The following is a 22679-nucleotide window of genomic DNA, read 5'->3' as shown; positions in this document are numbered from 1 at the left end:
AAATGTTGCCAAGGCAGCCCGAGACGCGCGCGGATATATAGACCTACATTCTGGCCTAATGATAATCACCAATGTCAATAGGCTTTTTGTGTTTTGTGTAACAGGATGGCTCTTTACATTCACCACTGTTTGGAGGCTGGAAATATGTTGCCAGTGGAAGAACGTGCGCGGGTAGCCTAGTAAAAGAGCCCTTTGAAGTGACTGTTTGACAATTACAGTACATATACCTTCGTTGACTGGAAACGTTTCGTTTTTTTTGGTGAAGCCGGCTATATTGTGGTAGGGTTATTTTCTGTGACCACCCACCATAACGATGCACAAATCAGAGAGTCCAATCAATGCACAGACTCCTGATGATATGTCCCAAAGCTACTCTAGGGCGTTTCACTCACCTGTGAGATTGCGCATGCAGAAGAGAGAGGAAGAGAGAGAAGCGTGAGAATCAGCTGTCTTCTTGATGTCTGCAGGTTCTTCGGACCTTGTAGTGTTTTTCATGTCAAGATTCGTGACAAGTGGTACTTTGAATTTGGTGACTTGCCATTTATGTCTGGAATAAACGTAAAGATGGCGAAAAAGAGTAGTTCCAAAAAGTCATTCAAAAGCTTGTTTTCTAAAAGCGAAGCCAAATTGACTGTGGAGAAGGAGAAAGATGACCGTGGAGGGAAAAAGTTCCAACTCTTCAAATTCAAGAAAAATACCAAACACGGCAAAGATGAAGAGAAGCAAGTGGACTTCAGGTAGGCTACTATATGCCAAATACTGGAAATAGTTCCAGGCTTTTCTTGTTGCAACACTGTGTCATAGTTTGCTATCTGAACTGATGGTCGTGATACCATTATAATGTTCTACTGTAGTCCACAGACTTTGAATAGCGTACTTTATTTATGTTGCGCGTGACTTGAAATGAATTCACACACTTTTGTTCTATTTGTGCATGCATCAGTGGGAACAGTTAAGCTAGTCTAACAATTAGGCAGCAAATGGGCTCTCTGATTCAGAAGATACCGTTGCAAAAACAACAAGATGATCTACACCACACTGGATGGAAGTAGCAACCTGTATTAAGCATGCATCGAGAATCTGGTTTAAAACATACACCTACTGCAAGGTGTTACACGCTAGACAGGGTGCAAGAGCCACTGGTTCAAACTATGCACATTGTATGCTCGTCTGAGGGTAGCCAGAACATTCAATATTTACACACATCTATGTTTCTGTCGATCCTACAACATTCTCAATGGCTTTATTTAGGTATGCAATATGGTGACGAAATCCCTTGACATTCAAGGTATACTAGAGTATGCACGTATGAATGCGCAGCAGATACTTTGACCCTAATTTACTGGTTGAACATGAACAAACCGGTTAATGAGCAGCGTAGCACATGACACAACAATCATGTGGTTAGTCCTTTTGGAAAGCAGCTGTTGCCATCTGGTTTTATTGGCTCCAATACACCAGTTTCTCCTTAATTGAACCGTGCCAACTATACACCTCAATGCCTGGATCAACAGCAAGAGTAAACATCTCCTTTTCATATAATATTTCATTCAAAGGCTGGAGGGTCAAACCAGTAAAACACGAGTTAGAGGTTTATTCAATGTTTGTTTTGGTGTTCGCTTATTCCAGGTTATCAAGGGTAGTTGCCATGTTTGTGACTATTTGGTATAGGGTAGGGCGTCCACCCACCCTGCCCAGCGTGGGTGAAAATGTGCTTTGGTGATGATATGTAACTTCCTGACGTTATAAAATATAATTTACCAAGACGCATATGATTACCATTTGTTTAAATCACTGAACACAACATGCGCTTATTCATGGGTCTATCTGCCCAAGGCATCTATTTGAGCCAGGTGTCTAATTCCTTAATGCACACAGCATTTGCTCATTTGCATAGTTAATCATTTAATTCCAGCATTCACTTCCAGCATTTTAATACATTTCTTAATTTCCTTCGCAGTGTTATCATTTACACACTGTCACGTTTATTTTGTGTTAGTATGCCATAATAAAAAAATTTAACAAAAAACTTTGACAGAATAATTATTGTCCTTTAAAAAATATATTTAACTAGGCAAGTGAGTTAGGAACAAATTCTTATTTACAATGACGCCAAACCCGGAAGACGCTGGGATTCAGCCTGGTTGCGAACCAGGGAGTGTAGTGAAGCATCTTGTACTGAGATGGAGTTCCTTAGACCACCGCGCCACTTTGGAGCCCTGGGAGACTGCTTTTTCGGCGGTTCTTATTTATGCCACTAGATGGCGATTGGACGATTATTAGTAATCCCGAAGTTGTTCGCTGTTTTTGTGGTTGCTGGTTAGCTAGCAGTTCTCAACTGTTAGCAGCCAATGGCTAGCATTTTCTTACTGGAAATACAAAAATTATTGTTCCCATAATTCTTTCAAGTCATTACCAAATAATTTAACGTAACAAATCAAGCATTAAACCTAGTAAACAATTCATTTAGACCCAGCGTTTTATTTGAAACAAGGGATTATTTGCTGACGTAATGCAATTTCCAGATTTTTGTCCGCATTTTTTTTTTCTGGCCTTCGTTGATTTATTCACCCTAATTCTAGCCATTGGACCATTGGTTTTCTTAGAGGATTATCGTCACAATTAACATTATTTTACCCATTGGTCAAAATGTGTTTTTGATTGGACACCCTATATAGGGCATTCTAGTTAAATCACCTTTATTTCTTCAATAGGGAGTGGTGAAGGATAAGGTTTAAGTACAGGTCTCCATGAAAATGTAAACTCACTGTCTGATCTCTTCAATGGTAGATAATCGTTGTAAAAAATACATAAATAAAACTGACATTAATCCTGTATGTCAGTGTGGTTTGGCATGAGAATCCGACTCATAGAACTACATGAAAGACCTTTACAATACCCAGTCAGCATTGCCAAAACCAAACAGGTTAAAATAAAATACTTCCAAATATGGAGTAATTCATGGGAGTGATTCATGGGAGTGTGGAGTGTTAACTGAACTTATCGCGTAGTTCTCAAAGCGTTGTGTGACGAGGCAACCTGGCCCCAGCATAACCCTTTGTGCCAATTTAAAGATCAAATCGGTCTTGACACAACTCGAGACGCGTCTCACTCCGTTCAGTCCTTGTGCATAGCTTAGCTTCTTCACAGCCACCCTTCTAGACAGAATTTGAGCTTCTGTATCCGAGGAGGACTGTCTAAGGACTTATTTGTGTCTTTGCTAAGCGAAGGGACACGAAGAGGAACCTGTCATTCCAGATGCCTTTCCTCTGCATTTCCTCTACATGTTATTGTTCCCAGGGGCATCTATGCTTGATGTCACTGTTAACATCATCTTAGTAAAAGTTACAGTAGCATTCAATTGAAGTGAAGCAAATTATGTATCTGACAATATGTAGCTAGTGGAGTTTATTTGAAACATATACCATTTAGACATTTTTTTTGTCTGCATATTAAGGATGTGCTGTCATATCTAGACATAAAAAAATACCATTTAATCTTGTCTTCAATTATTATTCTAATGTCTGCCAGATTACAAATTCAGTACGATATGATTCCTCTCTCTTAGATGTGAGTTTGGGCCTGGATTGTTGAGTGTTATTACTCAGCACAGGTGTCCCCCTCCATACATTTACATCATAGTGTTACAGTATATACTTTTTGCTCTGTTGGTTTCATGATTCATGAAAGCATCAACTGAAACCCTATATGAGAACAGGCCTCTTACTTCAGCGTACAGTTTTCTCCACATGCAACTTCCTCTACGCTCCCCTCTTCATTTAGCTATGATTTAGCTTCATAGCTAAATCAATAGTGAAAACAACGCTTCACTTTTTTTTTTTTACCCAATACCAGCATCTTACCTTTTCCCATCTCTGCATGTTGTGTTACCTTCTATCGTTTATGTTTAGCCTATTGTCAATAGTAGTTTACTCTATAAAATGTGCATGTTTTCTAACACTGTATTTATTGAAAAACAACTCAAATGATGTGCAATAAGGTCTACAGTACCTTTACCAAGGTGTGGCCCAGGTATCTCACATACTGTTGACAATAACTAGGAGCTACACAGGTATGCTTCACCCCTCAGGCTCTGGTTAAAACTCCCTAGACTCCAACAGCACTTCATACTATACATGCATGCTTGCACATGTGGGCCAATACCAATCTCCCCCGACTACTAGTTTCAGTTGTCAACCTTAATTAGGCTACATACAGTGCATTTGGAAAGTGTTCAGACCCCTTGACTTTTCCCACATATTTTTTTAACATTACAACCTTATTCTAAAATGGATTAAATTGTGATGAAGTGAGAAGTTTTTATTTGTATTTTTAGAAACAAGTGTCTTGGTGGTTCCAAACTTTCTTTATGAATTATGGAGGCCACAGTGTTCTTGGGGACCTTCAATGCTGCAGTCATTTTTTTGGTACCCTTCCCCAGATCTGTGCCTCGACACAATCCTGTCTCGGAGCTCTATGAACAATTTTTTTAGACCTCATGGCCTGTTTTCTTTTTTTTTCTCTGACATGCACTGTTAACTGTGGACAGGTGTGATCCTTTCCAAATCATGTTCAATAAATTCATGTCCAATCAAGTTGTAGAAACATCTCAAGGATGATCAATGGAAACAGGATGCACCTGAGCTCAATTGAGTCTCAAAGCAAAGGGTCTGAATATTTATGTAAGTCGGGTATTTCTGTTTTTAATTTTTAATATATCTGCAAACATTTCTAAAACCTTTTGTTTTGTCATTTTGGGGTATTGTGTGTAGATTGATGAAAACATTTTATTTAATCAATTTTAGAATAAGGCTGTAACATAACACAATTTGGAAGAAGCAAAGGGGTCTGAATACTTTCCGAATGCACTGTATGCGTGGGATTGTGTTGACATATCCGCTTGGCATAACTCATCATTCGCGCAGCACTTTGAAAATCTCAAATTGAACTTGTGACAAATAGTCTGAGTCCCTAAGGTGAGCCTTACAGTATATTAAATCATTTGGATAGGAAAAACCAGGTGGGTTGGCTAGCTGTGAATGACAGCCAACATCTCTATGCAAATCCTGCTCTGTTAAAGCACCCTGTCTAGTTGCACTGACGCGCTCCTCACTTTCTCCCTCCCTCTATATATTTCTGCTTGTGAATCTGAAGGAGGCACCTGTCACCTGCTCTTTAGGAATGCCCGGTTGAACTGCATCCAAATCATGTCTTAGATAAGAAGCTGCGTCAGTCTATGAGCCTTTTTTACATCCAGTCTTTATGAAGCCTACACAAGCAAGACGTTGTGCTTCTGTCAGGGTGTACACATGTCGCTAGTGAAGGATCTTGGAAGAGGACGTGACCCGTTCACGATGCATCAGGACTCCTCCCTCTGGGCTAGAGAGACACCATATTTTGTCTTCTCTGTGTGATGATGGATGGACACAATGATTGACAGGCCGAGCACTTTAGATGACACAGTAGAAACCAGGAAGTGAGTTGCTGGGGTTCGTTTGTGTGTAGAAGCCACTGGCCCGGTCTGATTTTTTTTGGGGTTTGTTTTTATAGCGCCTGACAGTCTCTCCTAAATAGCAAACGTATACTGTATTTTAGGGAGGAATGCTGTTCCCCCTGAGGTGAAAATATAGAATTTGATCATTCCATTGGATCATCCACCTCACGATCATTCAACCTCACTCCCTTCACATGCAATGCTTCATTGTGACATTGTCGATGTCCGTCTATTGTAACAAAGAGAGACATTTTTCTGTAGTTTTATTTGCTTGCCGCTTACCTCAACCCTTTTTCATTCAGCAAAGTAAAGAAATGCCACTTGTGTAGAAAGAAAGAGGCTTTTGTGGCACTCCTTTGGAGAGCTCTGCTATGATGACAGCTGCTTATGGATGAAGCCACTCTGTTTACAGCCACACACTGGACCCACTGGCAGCGTTATTGAGGAAGGGGCCATTTCTCATTCACTGTAATAATTATGTCAGTAGAAGAAAAAAAAATGAAACCCGATTCAGAGAGATTGTTGATTTTTCTTTTTGCATGCTAAAGGTTGTTGGAATGTGTAGACGCTATTTACTCAAAGTATGTAACCATGTTCTCAAGTGCTCTAGTGAATATGAACGATGCTCTCCAACTGTACTTCCATTTTATGAGCCAGAATTATGCTGCTATGTAGGTAGATGGATGGGTTGATAGGATAGCCTGAACATGTGAAAGTTGGCTTGGTGTCTCTAGCTTGAACGAATCAAGACTGATAATTACTGTTAGTGGGTTAATTTATGCAAATTTGATGTTTTAATGTGTGTAGCTGAAATGGTTACAAAGCAGTAGCATTTGAAATGGCTGCACTGTGTTCATATGGTTGGCATTGAATCCATTAAGTTGTATGTAAATGAAAAGTTTTAGAAATTTGAAGTCTGGATAGGTTGAACATTTTTTACTTTTGGTTTTTTTTTTTTTTACATTGCTACCACTATATTCCTTTGGTTCTCATTCAAACATATGTTAATTTATGCTCATTTAAAATGGTTATAGTTCCAAAAGTATAAATAGTATCAAAAGGCTGTATGCAAGCAATTTATGTTGAGTCGGTGTGCACATTTCAGCATCGGTTTAGAGTTGATCACCTAAACGCTTCAAGAGGAGTAGCGTGGCCAAATGATCCCCCATGCAAGTCTATGGCCCTTTTATTGTCATTGAAATGCATGGCAATGGTGGCTCATTTAATATATGATTGTAGTACAAAAAGTATAGATGCTATCAAAAACATTTTCTCAAGCATTGTAAGTTGGGATGGTCTGCCCAATTTAAACGTTTGTTTCTAGCTTATACGGTTACAGTGTTGTTGCGTTTGGTCTAATATGAAAATGTATGCCCATTTTAACTGATTAAAGGATGGAGGAATGAAAGAATATATGAAGTGTTTCCATCATCCTGCAGTTGGTTTTGGCCTGAGTTTCTAGCTGGAATGGTTAGAAAGCAGTGAGACTGAATATCTACCTCTCATGGTCGCCATTGACTAATGTAAATAATGCATATTTTAATTTGTTATAATATCAGTCTTTGACAAGCATTCTAAACACCCCAACCCTGGATGGTGTTGATAGCATGCCTTAAATGGTGAAAGAGGATGCATTTATTTATATATTTTTTACCATTCAAGTCTATTGACTTGCATTTAGTTTTATGCAAATATGGTTGTAGTACGGAAAGTATAAATGCTATCAAACATTTTCTCAAGCAACCTGAATACGGTCAGTCTGCACATTCTAAAGTTGGTTTAGTGTTAATAGCTCAAGTGGTTTAAGTGCTAGAGCGAGTGGAATAATAAGTATGTAAGAGATCTAGAATCGTGCTTTGCCTTCAGCAAGCACACCAAATCAGGATGTATTTGTGTGTTCTCCAGTGCTGATGAGACCAATGGATCTGGTGGTGATGCCCCGGGGAGGGATGCTGAAGACTGGCCTGATGTTAGTCACACCAAGAAGTCCAGATCTCTGACTGCTCCCAGGTCAAAGGTCAGTTGGGGTCCTTGATCCCCGTCAGTCCTTTTGGAGATAACTGGGAACGTGGCGTGCTCCAGGACTGGGTACAAATACTAATCCAATAACTTTCACATACATTTCAAAGTATGTGTTTTAATATTTTTTTTATTTGAAAATGGAGGTATTGGAATATACTGTATTTAGAAATACACTTTGAAAGTATTGTCATGCATTTGAAAATACAAATATTTAAAATACCAATGCATTTGAACCCAGGTCAGTTTTTTTTTATTTTTATTAATACCTTTTATTTATACAGGTTTTTCTCATTGAGATAACATCTCTTTTCCAAGAGAGACCTGGTCCAATAGCAGCAGGGGGACCAACGTTTCAGACAAAACAACTTACATACACTAACACAACATTAAACAAAACTATAAACACACATACAGTACAACAAAAACATCCATTTGGTCTTAGTGGTATGTATTTGGAAACAGTTTCAAATAGTAGGCTATATAAAATATTTTACGAAAGTAACTTTCTAGTGCTGAGCGATTTTAACTGACATTTCATTTTTTTTAATCAGTTATTAAACAACTATTTGACAGATGTCGGTTCAATTGCTTGAATTCCATTTAGTTTGGGGTTTTTTTGTGAGCCAATGCCCTGTTTATCTAGAGAGAAATCTAATAATTCACAAGAGAAATCAAGTCAAGAACTATGTGGGATGCTGGGCTGAAGGGGAGTTGTAGTTTTCATTAAGCAAATATTCAACCTTGTTCAGCGCAGAAACTTGGTAATTAACTACAATGTCCATAATCCAATGTGGATTTTTCCGGCTCAGACAGAGACGGATCAGAGGATGAGGCGATACGAGAGGTTTCACTCTCACCAAGATCATTCTAAAAACAACCCCAATACGTTTCTTCCCACCTTTGGGACAATGACTCCCATTGTTAGGGCAGAGACATGAGCGTCTCGTCATTATATACAGATCTCTGGATGGATACACTTTTACGCTTGAGAGAGGAATGTACACAACCATGAGGGGGACATAAACAGTATGTGAAAGTATGCCTTATCTGCTTTGAAGAATTTGTAAAATGATTTTGTCAGACAGCTCTGCAGCATACTAGCTAAATAGGATGACTGAAAACCGTATAGTATGGAGAGCACAAAATGTTAGATGGGCTGGCTGGCTGGCTGCTACTGCCTGAACAGAGATGATTACTTTAAGGAATCAAAAATAATAAAGTCATCAAATAAAAACAAACTGAAATATACACAACTGAAATATGTTATTATTTCATAGTCATTTCCTATTTTTTTCTATTGACGTCTACCCAATGTGTACCTGACAGACAATGGAATATGATTTAGCAATGGGATGTTCAACATTTTTGGCTTTTTGGAATTGCCATTAAAAAGCTCTAAAATCATTGTACTGTCATTATTTCATAATGTATTTCATGTTTAAAAAAATGTTCAACTGAAAACCGTGATTATTTTTTAATTAACAAACCCGAACCTAACTGCTAAATCAAATTTTATTGGTCACACACATATTTAGAAGATGTTATTGCGGTTGTAGCGAAATGCTTGTGTTCCTAGTTCCAACAGTGCAGTAGTATCTAACAATTCACAACAATATACACATCTAAAAGTAAAATAATGGAATTAAGAAATATATAAATATTAGCACGAGCAATGTCGGAGTGGCATTGACTAAAATACAGTAGAATAGACTACAGTGTATATACATACAAGATGAGTAAAGCAGTATGTAAACATTATTAGTGACTAGTGTTCCATTATTAAAGTGGACATTTGGTCTCTAGTCATTGTCAACAGTGCTCAAAGAATCACACAGAGTTACAATTCTATAAAAAGTATGTTTTTTTGTGTGCAATAACTTTCCTTATCAGCTTTCATGTGTATGGTATCCATTTTAATGTGCTTTACTATAGTATGACAATAGCTCACTCCTAACTGTTCAGTGTCAGTTTTGAGAATGCCTAATCTCATAAGGGCAGCTACTGCTTTTGTTGGTGTTAATGTGGTGTCTGTCATTTTGATTGAGAAACCGCTGGGGTATTTCTCTTAGTTTTCTCAAGGCTTTTTCAGAGCAGGAATATACTCTGGGGTTTATTTTTGTTTGCGTTAGAAAATGCATATTGTCTTTTAAAGTTTAGTGTGTGGCCCTTTTTCTAACAGTGGCATGCCAGTCGGTGTCCCACTCCTCTCCCTCTGGCAGTTCTCAGTGCAAATCATGGCCGTACAGTACACACCCAGCCACGTAGACTCCTCACGTTGTGATCTGTGTAGCAGTTATTTAAAAAGGCTAAAGGTAAAGGTAAACTATGACGTTATCAGGTTCTGCTATTCCACGCTAGAGGGAGATATTTTCAAAGAATTTCCTATAAATAGCCTACTATTTGAAACAACTATCTTCATACTTGTTTCCAAATACAGTATTTCAAATTCCCCTAGGACCAAACACTGTAAATGCATGGAGTATTTGAAAATGCACTGTGTATTTCATTATTTTCAAACATGCCAATACTCTCCACATGTATTTCCAAATATATTCCAATAGTCTAAGAACAAATATACAAATACTTACTTGAAATGTCTTTGAAAAAAGTTAAAATAGCCTAAATAGTATTTGAACTCAGGTCTGGTGTAGCATAGCAGCTTAATCCTCTGGATTTTGGTTGAATGTACAGTAGGCTATTTCCTGTTGCTAAATTTCTAGACTTGCTCAGTAGGATTAGGGAACAGTTGGCATGCAAACTGCTGATACAGATCCAGATGTTATTTTATCTACCTTAAGGTTAATGATAGGATTTCAGAGTAGGGTGATCTGTGGTTAGGGCCAACTTCTACTGCCAGCATTTCAGGGATGGTGGTGTCCAGTGATTATCATTTTTCTTTTTTTGTCAAAATGTATAAAGTCTGCATATAAAATAGATGAGACAATGGTCTGCTAGGGTGAGTTTCCATTGAACTGTCTTGTTGATGAAAACAGCTGGACATAATGACGTCACACCTAAAAAATAAAAAAAATATGGTGTTCAACACAAACGTTGAAGTGTTTCCATTACCCATTCAAGAAAATAAATTGGCGACAGCCTGTATACCCTCCCCGACTCGCGGCTCCCACCGCAGAACGCCGTCAAAGGGGACGAACCCGGGGATCAGGAGGGGACCGGTCACCCCGCTGATGCGCGAGAAGCTGTCACGTCAGCTGAGGCACGGGAACCTGTTGAGTCAGCTGAGGCACGGGAACCTGTTGAGTCAGCTGGGGCACGGGAACCTGACAGATCGTTTGAGGCAGGGGAGCCAGGCAATCCGGACGAGCCGGTGGAAGCAGAGGAGCCTGGCAATCCGGTGCAGGCATGAAAGCCCGACGATCTGGCTGAGGCAGGAGAGCCTGTAGCAGTTCCCCACGCCATTACTGACACAAACATTTTTATTTAAAAAAACACTCCCTGATGCTTCCCTTAGGTAACGTGTTATTCTGTAACAAGTGCGCTGAGAGTCGGGAAGCAAGTTCAGGGAGTGAGTGTTTTTAATAAATAAAAGACAATGAACAAACACCGCACCGACATGAAACAAAGTCAACAACACCTGAGGAAAGAATCAAGGGGAGTGACAGAGATAGGGAAGATAATCAAGGAGGTGATGTAGTCCAGGTGAGGGTCATAAGGCGCAGGTGCGATAGACGGTGACAGGTGTGTGGGATAATCAGCAGCCCGATGAGCTAGGGGCCGGAGAGGGAGTATGCTTGACATCAGGTGTCCCGCTTACTTTCAAAAGTATTTGTCAATCATCATTTATTAGAAAAACAGTGTCCATTATAATTTTTCTCAATAAAGAACGCTTGACAAAATAAAAATCCACCCATCGAACATAATTATTTTATTTGCAATCTTTAGAAAATGTCTCGTAACTGCTGTTTCCATTGCAACATTACTTTTGTCGAATAAACCTTGGTCAATGGAAACCTGCCGCTGAAGAGCGTAGCTCATAAAAATCGTCTGTCACTACCGAGTTCCCAACTGCCTCTGGAAGCAACATCAGCACAATAACTGTTCTTCAGGAGCTTTATGAAATGGGTTTCCATGGCCTAACAGCCACACACAAGCCTAAGATCACCATGTGCAATGCCAAGCATTGGCTGGAGTGGTGTAAAGCTTCACCATCTGGCAGTCTGACGGACAAATCTGGGTTTGGCGGATGCCAGGAGAACGCCACCTGCCCCAATTCACAGTGCCATCTGCAAGGTTTGGTGGAGGAGGAATAATGATCTGGGGCTGTTTTTCATGGTTCAGGCTAATGCCCCTTAGTTCCAGAGAAGGAAAATCTTAACGCTACAGCATACAATGACATTTTAGACTATTCTGTGCTTCCAACTTTGTGGCAACAGTTTGGGTAAGGACCGTTCCTGTTTCAGCATGACAATGCCCCCGTGGTTTGTTGGGATCGGTGTACAAGAACTTGACTGGCCTACACAGAGCCCTGACCTCCACCCCATCAAATACCTTTGGGATGAATTGGAACGCCGACTGCGAGCCAAGCCTCACTAATGCTGTTGTGGCTGAATGGAAGCAAGTCCCCACAGCAATGTTCCAACATCTAGTGGAAAGCCTTCCCAGAAGAGTGGAGGCTGTTGTAGCAGCAAAGGGGGACCAGCTCCATATAAATGCCCATGATTTTGGAATGAGATGTTCGACGAGCAGGTGTCTACATACTTTTGGCCATATAATGTATAATAGGTTGGTTAGTTAGTTAGTCCTTCCTTTGCCCAATAGAGGGAGCCAGTGTTACCATGCATGAGGTTTGCAGGCATCAAGCATACAACAGGTTTTGTTGTCAGTCATCATCAGTGATTCATTGTTCCTCAGGACAGTGGTAAAACTTCAATTAAATTATGAAAACAAAAAAACGTATTATATTTCTAGCACATTAGTGAGAGTCTGGAGACATGGGAACTTGTTATATTTGGTGTAAACACTGTTCTCTGCTAGTGTTTGTGTGCATGTCTGAAAGCGTGTGGGTGTGTGTGTGTATTGCATAAAGGGGCATTTAGACTGAGACTTACCCAGAAAGACAGCTGTAATCAATGCCAAAGGTGATGTATTGACTCAGGGGGTTGAATACTTATTTAATCAAGATTCTTTTGTGTTTTATTATTCTTTTTTTATACAAAATGTTTTTTTTATAAATCCACTTTGACATTTAGTATTGAGTATTTTGTGTAGATTGTTGACAGCAAAATGACAATTAAATCCCACTTTGATTTCACTTTAATACAAAAAAATCTGGAAAAATGCAACGGGTGTGAATACTTTCTGAAGGCAACTCCTATGTATAGCCAAGGCAGCTGCTATGGTAACATGGCATAACAACTATCATACATTAGTAGTTATCAAGACAGCATAAACAGATCTGGGACCAGGCTATAGCATTTGTACCATCAGCAGCCACCATCAACCTCAGATGAGGGGGGGGGGGGAGAGACAGTACACAAGTTCCCGCTCAGCCCAGTCAAAACTGTTCGCTGCTCTGGCACTCCAATGGTGGAACAAGCTCCCTCACGACGCCAGGACAGCGGAATCAATCACCACCTTCTGGAGACACCTGAAACCCCACCTCTTTAAGGAATACCTGGGATAGGATTAAGTAATCCTTCTAACCCCCCCCCCCCCAAAAAAAAAAGATATAGATGTACTATTGTAAAGTGGTTGTTCCACTGGATATCATAAGGTGAATGCACCAATTTGTAAGTCGCTCAGGATAAGAGCGTCTGCTAAATTACGTAAATGTAAATACTACAGTATTATCTGCAAAAAAAACACTAGTAATTACTACAGTAATGTATGTCTGCAAAAACAGTATTTTTTATTTTTTTACTGTATTAAATACTACAGTATTTCATTAGCATATACCCTGCCCATTCCCCTCCCCCATATCCCAATTTATGCCACCCATAAGTGAGAAACCTAGATGCCTAGTATAGACCATATTGTGTTCCATACAGGTTATAACAAGAGCTCTGAACTCTGTTCAGACCCCAGTCCTATCTATCTAAAGCTCATGGAAAATTAGCTCTTTTAGTATTTCTCCAGTAGATTTCCTCAAGGAATACTACAGTAAAGACTACAGTGAATACTATAGTATATAAATATAGTAGGACTACAGCATTTAAACTATAGTATATGGTCATACTCTTTGTAATAGTCTTCAAGTAGCTCCTCATCAAAATAATCTTCCTCCAAGAAGTCCATGACTTCATGTTCCTCCTCATCCTGCAGGTCTTCTTCAGTGATGACCCTTTAGCACATAAAAAAGGGGATCATGAATGTAAGGGAATTGTTATCAACCTGTTGGCAAGATGGCAAAGTTATATTTTATAATCCCTTTCACTCTCACATTTTGAGAAGACGTAACAATTTCATATCTGATAGTCCATAACTAAAATAATCTGATTATGTATGCCTGTAGCAAAATGAAACCAGTTATACCTCCAACCTGAGCCTTCATAAGTCATATGATTTATCATAAGAGTTATACAGTCATACTTCCATTCAACAGCCAGAAGGATCACATTTTTTTTTTAGGAATCATATCACAGATAAACATACACCTAATGAGTTATCTAGCTAACTAATAATAATAGCTACCCTCTCTCTTTCTTCTGGCTGTCAGGATAGAAGCTACAAATCCAATAATTTTAGCGCAAATACCTAATAACAAATACTCTTCAAATTGTAAATTAGAGCATTTTGTACAGTCATCAAAGAAAACACGAACACGAAAAAGACGACAATCTAAATCAAGTCCTTTTTGGGTGACTGACTGACTGCAGCTTGAACAATAGTCAACAGGCTAGCTACCATTAGTTAGCTCACATATTTTGGTAGCTAGCAATTTAACTAACATTATCTGAGGAGACACTATAGTGGCCTAGAAATACAATGACATTGCTAAAGTAGGCAAGTAATTAGTAGAAAACAACTTTGCCATCATTATCATGTTGTCAAATTTACTTAGAGATGGCAATTGCCATAGCTAGAAATTTTTTTTTTAAATGCTAACTTTAGCTAGTTAAAATCCGGTCCTGACACTATTAAAGTGATGACAAAATTATTTGCCTCCTTTTAGAAATGTCATTGTTTTTTCCAAGTAACTGTAATGCACTTTAGACTAAATCTTCATCAGAACATTGCAGCTCAGAGAATGTCATTGAGTAGCTAGTAGAACGTTCATTCGGGCATCGGTTCTCAAGAGAACATTCAAAACAATATTGTGACGAATCATGCAACTGTGGAGATGGGAGAACCATCTCACTCCATCAATCAGGCCTTCATGGTAGTGTGGCCATGACGGAAGCCACTCCTCAATAAAAATCACATGACAGCCCGCTTGGAGTTTACCAAAAAGGACTCTCAGACCATGAGGAACAAGATTCTCTGGTCTGATGAATCCAAGATTGAACTCTTTGGCCTGAATGCCAAGAGTCACGTCTGGAGGAAACCTGGAACGATACCTGTGGTGGCAGAATCATGGTGTGGGGATGTTTTTCAGCAGCAGGGACTGGGAGACTATTCAGGATCAAGGTAAAGATGAACGGCGCAAGGTACAGAGAGATCCTTGATGAAAACCTGCTCAGGACCTCCAGGACCTCCAGACTGGGGTGAAGATTCACCTTCCAACAGGACAGTGACCCTAAGCACATAGCCAATACAACGCAGGAGTCCCTGAATGTCATTGAGTGGCCCAGATTTGAACCCGATCGAACATCTCTGGAGAGACCTGAAAATAGCTGTGCAGCAACGCTACCCATCCAACTTGACAGAGCTTGAGAGGATCTGCAGAGAATAATGGGAGAAACTCCCCAAATACAGTTGTGCCAAGCTTGTAGCGTCATACCCAAGAAGACTCAAGGCTGTAATCACTGCCAAAGGTGCTTCAACAAAGTACGGAAAGGGTCTGAATACTTACGTAAATATATATATTTTTTTTTATTGTATACTTTTGCAAAAAAAATCTAAAAACCTGTTTAACGTAACAATGTGGGAAAAAGTTAAAGAATGTCATTTTTGGTGAGTTTGGACATTTACAAGCGAATGTGAATGAGACATTGTGCAAATGAACTAAGTTTTGGATGCATCCTTGTCTGGAAGAACAGTACTGGCTCTGAAGCAGCATGTGTTCACGCTGTGCCTGTGTGGAGTCTGGGGTCGCTAGGGCAATGGGCCTGCCTGCTCTTCTTGAAGAAAAGGGGGGAGAAGAAGATGGGCCGAGAACAGACAGGAGAAAAACACAAGGAAATCAAGATAGTGGCAGCTGTACAAATAATTAATCCAATCCACCTTTGACTTCTCAAACATGGCAGAAAGCTAACACAATATGGTGCCCCATCACCTTATTAATTCAGCCACTTACTTAGATAACGCCACCCAAAAGTTTAACTTGCTAGTTAATGCAGAATTCAGCATTTTTCACGCAGAAAAATAAATAAAACGCTTAATATCTTGCTGCGTTTTGTAAACGCAGATGTAAAATGCTTCTTATTGTAATTTCTGCTCGGCATTACAAATGTTGTGCTTCAGTTGCACTTCTCCACTCAGATGTGAATTCACAAACGGCATTCTATCAGCAGACAGCACTCTGACTGTGTAGCTACTTTTCTCCGGTACTTTTCTTGGTGTAGCCAACCTACTTTTCTCTGTAAAATGCAAGATTAACTTTAAGCAAAACATTAGGAAATGTAGCTGGCTGTGTGACTGGCTCAGCTGTTCTGGGGAACTACGTTATGTAGTTAGCTTCATAATGTAAAATAATGTGACCGGTGAAATGAACGCGATCTGCTTTATCTCGTATTGCACAAGTTGACTGTATGTATTTACATAAACATGAGCTACAAATATTAAAATGTATTGATGGTATTTAAAAACCATCCCATGGCTATTTCCAAATACCCCGGTATATAGTATACCGCCCAAGCCTATAACATTCAACATCATATTTATTCAGATATATTATATTCATATTTTCATTTCACATTTTCTTGTACCTGTGGGCTGCCACAAAAAGGGGGGGGGGGGAACAAATCTGAGAAATGCATATCAAGAAAGATAATGAGCATCATCAAAAGTTGTGTAAGATTTTGTATGCAAGGAAAATAAACAACCTTTTTTTCCACATTTAGTGTGTGTGTGTGTCTTGATGTGTGTCAGAACACATGGTTGCTCCATCCATATACTGTAGATTGACTCAGGTTTCACTACTATTGCTATCTTCTGCGTTTCACTCAAAGAGGAATTCTTTTCAACTCTGCCCAGATTCAAATCTGACAGACTGCCTCATGGAAAGCTTTGCATTCCATTCTCCATTGTCATCAAGGTTCAACAAAGGCACACTCACCAGAATAACATTGCAACTATGTCTTATCAAACATAACCATTGGGAAAACGATGTCCAGACAGATAGGATATGGTTTGTATTATTAGCTACCAAACACTTTCTGTGGCACTCCTCCAATCATTCACACCTCATCCCCACTATGTGACACACCGCTGGAGATCTAAATCATTCTCCTATTACCACGCTCAGATTTAAGTATCTCTGGAATTGATGTTGTTCAAACTAAGGGTGGAGTACTTTTTGAAGTATGCCTTGGAAGGGTGTCTCCGTGCTCCTTTTCCACTGAAGTGTAGACAGATGAACTCCGACGAACGAACACTGGCAGGATTCTGTAACTTCTGTTTTATACATACCAGTGATTCTTGCCTTTTGTTGTCAGTGGAGCGTTGCAAGCTCTGAGTAATTGGGGTTTGGTTCTTATGAAATCGAGAGATTATTCTCATGCAAATTATACAGTGAGCCTATTGGCTCTCTACGAAACAGTTGATAGAGTATGAAATGTTCATTTCGAAGCTAAGTAATGTTCGGTCTCTCTTTTCTCTCCCCAATCTCTTTTTCCCTCCATCTTTTTCTGCCTCCATCTTTCTCTTTTTAGCATATTGTCCCCCTTCTCCCTCCCCCTCTCTCACTCACTATCCCTCCCTCTGCCTTTCCGTCTATCGCTCGCAAACAGACCAAGGACCTCAGCTACTCAGAGATGGACCTCCGTGCCAAGCCCAAGAGGTTCGGCACTTTCGCCTTCGGCTTGAAGAGGAGTAAGAAGAAGAGTGACGGGGATCTATCCCAGAGCATCGTGGTCCTCCACAGCCCCGATCCAGAGGTCAAAGGGCAAGTGGAGGAGGAGCCTTTGGACCTCAGCCTCTGGAACATCGGCCAGGGCGGCACTCTGAACAAGAGCGTAATGTTCGCTATGTCTCAGCCTGACATGAACACTACGACACGGGTCACCTCTTATCCTCCTCATACTGTCCCCAATGTATCGCAGGCCCAGGAGCCCCTGATGGACAGTCCTAAGACTGTCACCGACCAATCAAAATCCCAGGAATCCTTGATGGATAAGATTATTCCTATTGAAGTGGGTCGGACTACAGGAAAAGCCCCTTTAGCTATGCCTGAGATGGTGTGGGACGAGACCTCAGAGGAAGAGGAGAGCCCGGGTGTTGAGTGTGACAACCCTTATGCCTCAACAGACCATACTGACACAACTTATATGGATGTTGATAGCTTTAACCCAACTCCTCCCTCTTTCCCATCTATCCCACCACCCTGCTATCCATCTAGCCCACCTACACCCTTTTGCCCTCCTCCTATTACAGTTTACACCACAAACCAGAGAGATGACCTTTCCCACTCCCCATTACCCAGCTCTGACCCTGGGAGTAGTGGTCTTTCTGATCCTGTCTTTCCTGTTACTGAATTCTCACTTACCAAAGCTGAGGCCTCTGTTACCTTCTCCATTGGCCAACCTGTTGTTGCTGAAAATATCAGCACTGTTACCCCTAATACTGATCCCTCTCCCATTGCCTTGGACCCCAATAGAGAAACCTCTGTGACTGAAACAGACACACCTGTCCCTGAAGTTAATACCGAGGCCTTTGCGCTCAACCCTGATAGTTTGGCTGACGACACTGACACTCCTATTCTCATCACTGTCAGCTCGTCTCTTATCACTATCAACTCTGTTACTGATGTGGACACCCTTGCTGACACTGTTACTACCATTGACACCACCTCCATCAATGACACCTCTGTCTCTACCACTGATACATCTAGGCCTATGCCTGAAACTGTCACCTCCGTCACCTCTGAAGAGGTCAGCACCGCTATTCCTCATCTTGGCCCCTCTCCTGCTGAAATGGTCAACCCCGTTCCAAGCACTGACAAATCTACAGCTGAAATGCTAGCCTCCATTGCAAAAACGGTCTACTCTGTTACCGGCAGTGACAACACTGTCCCCAACACTGACACGTCCTCTGCCAACAAAGAGGTATATGGAACTCTGTATGACTCGCTATTTCCTCAAAGTTTCACATCGGAACCAAAATCTGCCATATCAGACCCTCACACTACTGAGGGACGTCTTGACACCAACCTAACCATGAGTTATGACACTGACCCACACCTGTCCTTGGATAACCCCTTTGACTTATTTTTACCTGAACCAGTTAAACAGGAGTCTGAAACTGCCTTTGATCACACTGAAGCTAGGGTCAGTGGCACCACCCAATCAACTCCATTACGGTCTGCCAGTGACGCCCCTTTTGCCGACATGGACATACCTGCCACTGTAGTCTCCAAAATGGATGCCAGCCATCCTGACACAGACACCACTGCTTCCCCTAAAACTAGCCTCACTGTTAGTGACTCAAAACCAGTATTTGAAGATCTTTATGACTCACTTTTTCCTGAAAGTTTACTCTCACATCACGTATCTGACAGATCTGCCGCCACTAGTTACACGTCTGACCCAGACATGGAGACATCTGCCGTTACGATGGACTCTCCACCTCATAATATGGACACTTCTCTTGAAAAAAAGGATCCCGCTGTTCCTCAAATAGACACCTCCGACCCTAACACAGATATCTCCCTCACTGAGCCTGAGAATTCCAGTTCTCTTGAGTCCACACAGGGGGAATCCTTTGTCACAAAACCAGTCACCATTGACGCTTCCGGCTCCTCTACAATCTCTGAAACAATGGCAACTGCGACCGGTCAAGAAGCAGAAGTAGAGATTATGGAAGCGGAAAATATTCTGAACTCTGATGCAGTCATTGTCAGGGAAAAATCAAATGATGTGTCCACAATTGCTACTGAGGAAGTTCAAGAAGCAGAGATGATGGAAGAGGCCAACAGCATAGATTCTAATAGACAGATTGAGGAACATATGCCCTGTGATGCAGAAGTTGTCAGGGCAAGCTCATATTATGTGACCATACCAGAGAACAGCAGTGCCATGGAGGTCACTATGTCAGTGGTCCATTACAGCATCCTGGAGGATTACATGGAGGAGAGTGGAGTTGAAAAGATAAAAGCAGAGGAAGAGAAAGGAACGGGCAGACAATGGAGGAATGGTAATGAAACCACCGAAATGGGATGGAGTGTGGCGTCACAGAAAGAAACGGAAGAAATGTTCGAAACGAGGGATAGAGGTCAAGAGAATGAAGTCCACAAAGAGAAGAGAAACGTTGAGTCCCAAGAAGAGAGTGATGCGGCGAGCCTAGTGCAGGTGGAGGAGAGAAAAGCGAGAGAAGTCTGGCCACTGGTGAAGGAAAAGAGGGAGGAGGGGGTGGAACCAGCCCTACCGGTTCAGCAGGTGCACACGCTTATGGAATGTGAGTTGACAGCCCCACCTTTCACCACAGAGCAGCATGGAGAGGAGGAGGGGTCAGGGAGTAACCGGAGTGTGGTTACGCATGCTTGCTTGGGAACAGAGGCCTGCACTTATACAAATGCACAGACCTCAGGCCAGGAAGAGCCACAGGAGGAAGTGGACGAGTCCCGCAGCGCTGAGAATAAACACTCTGACAACAGAGGGCGAGAGGAAACACTCAAAACACACAACACACTCGCACACACCGCCGACGGAGAGGAGAGCATTTTAGACACACACACAGCAGAGATAGTGGACTTAGTCACTCGTACTGTCGAGGACACGGGTGCTCCGAGCACACCCTCTTTCACTGACCAGAAAACAAATGTAGACACTGTCACACACAGTGCAGATGGTGAGAACAGACTCACACTTGACACAGACAGAGAAGAGACATCGACAGACACATTCGCACACAGCGCTGAGTCCGAGTCCAACACATATACTCTAAAGGGAGAACACAAAGGGACACTCAGTGCTGAGTGGATAGACAGCATTTCTACTCAGGACACAGACGGAGCCAGTGGAGAGCCAGTGTCAGAGCAGGTGGCTGTGAATCCTCCAGTCACAGGAGACCCAATCCTCGAGAGACTTTGGAAGAGAGCCAACGGTCTTGTCACTGAGGACACAGAGAGACCCGGTGCAGAGCCAGAGCAGGTGGAAGTGAAGCTGTCAGTCACTGCAGACACATTCCTCAACTTGAAGAAGAACAGAGTCAACTGCCTCATCCAGCCAGAAGTGTAAGTGATTCCATTTTATCTGATATCCTTACTCTGATTTCCAACTTTTCTTGATGTGTGTGTTTTGAAATGGAGGCAGAAGTGATTAAGTTTCATGTGATCGTTCTATACTAAATGAGTGAGTGTGTGCGCAGATTCAACACGTGTGTCTGAGTGTGAGGGGACGTGGAGACTCAACAACAATAGGACTAATTGATCTGTCATGTCTGCTGTGCAGTAAAGTGTATGTGTATGGTAGTAGGTGGAATAGAGGACAACATGGTGACGTCCGTTCTCTCGGCACTGTGTCTAGAATGTTTTTTGTTGGAAATGCAAAGACTGTTATTATCTTATACTGTTGTGATTTATGGTAACTAGCTATAATAACGATTGGATTTACAGTTGAAGTCGTAAGTTTACATACACCTTAGCCAAATACATTTAAACTCAGTTCTTCACAATTCCTGACATTTAATCCTAGTAAAAATTCCCTGTCTTAGGTCAGTTAGGATCACCACTTTATTTTAAGAATGCAAAATGTCAGAGAGAATTATTTATTTCAGCTTTTATTTCTTTCATCACATTCCCAGTGGGTCAGAAGTTTACATGCACTCAATTAGTATTTGGTGCATTGCCTTTAAATTGTTTAACTTGGGTCAAACGTTTCGGGTAGCCTTCCACAAGCTTCCCACAATAAGTTGGGTGAATTTTGGCCCATTCCTCCTGACAGAGCTGGTGTAAGTGAGTCAGGTTTGTAGGCCTCCTTGCTCGCACACTCTTTTTCAGTTCTGCCCACAAATTTTCAATGGGATTGAGGTCAGGGCTTTGTGATGGCCACTGCAGTACCTTGACTTTGTTGGCCATTTTGCCACAATTTGGAAGTATGCTTGGGGTCATTGTCCATTTGGAAGACCAATTTGTGACCAAGCTTTAACATCCTGACTGATGATGTTGCTTCAATATATCCACATAATTTTCCTACCTCATGATGCCATCTATTTTGTGAAGTGGTCATGATGCTATCTGTTTTGTGAAGTGCACCAGTCTCTCCTGCAGCAAAGCACCCCCACTACATGATGCTGCTACCCCTGTGCTTCACGGTTGGGATGGTATTCTTTGGCTTGCAAGCCTCTCCCTTTTTCCTCCAAACATAACGTTGGTCATTCTGGCCAAACAGTTCTATTTTTGTTTCATCAGACCAGAGGACATTTATCCAAAAAGTACAATCTTTGTCCCCCTGTGCAGTTGCAAGCCTTAGTCTGGCTTTTTCATGGCGGTTTAGGAGCAGTGGCTTCTTCCTTGCTGAGCAGCCTTTCAGGTTATGTCGATATAGAACTTGTTTTACTGTGGATATATATACTTTTGTATCGGTTTCCTCCTGCATCTTCACAAGGTCCTTTGCTGTTCTGGGATTGACTTGCACTTTTCGCACCAAAATACGTTCATTTCGTTTGTTAACAAGAAATTAGTGGAGTGGTTGAAAACAAGTTTTTCTTCAATCTAAGTGTATGTAAACTTCCGACTTCAACTGTATATAGCACTTTCCTACCTATGTACAGACAGACGGGCATGACCAAGGTCTACCTTAGCGTCCTGATACATGACATGTGGCTCTAAGTAACTTAGTCATCTGAACCATAAACATTATGTAATAATTTCTCAGGTGAAACGACT

General features: G+C 41.2%; 1 protein-coding gene across 1 annotated transcript in view; it reads left to right on the top strand.

The window, feature by feature from the left end:
* Positions 1-378: 378 nt before the first annotated feature.
* Positions 379-22679, top strand: part of LOC106588493 (uncharacterized) — a 72407-nt gene continuing 50106 nt past the window's right edge. Inside the window, exons 1-3 of the mRNA XM_014177585.3 lie at positions 379-737; positions 7400-7511; positions 17509-21026. Coding sequence (XP_014033060.2) covers positions 544-737; positions 7400-7511; positions 17509-21026 — 3824 coding nt within the window. The 5' untranslated portion in view covers positions 379-543. The remainder of the gene's footprint in view (positions 738-7399; positions 7512-17508; positions 21027-22679) is intronic.

This window comes from Salmo salar, chromosome 27, assembly GCF_965601325.2.
Source record: "Salmo salar chromosome 27, fSalSal1, whole genome shotgun sequence".
In the NCBI taxonomy this organism is placed as follows: domain Eukaryota; kingdom Metazoa; phylum Chordata; class Actinopteri; order Salmoniformes; family Salmonidae; genus Salmo; species Salmo salar.
Note: the sequence above shows the minus strand (reverse complement) of the source record. Positions and strands in the feature narration are given on the sequence as shown.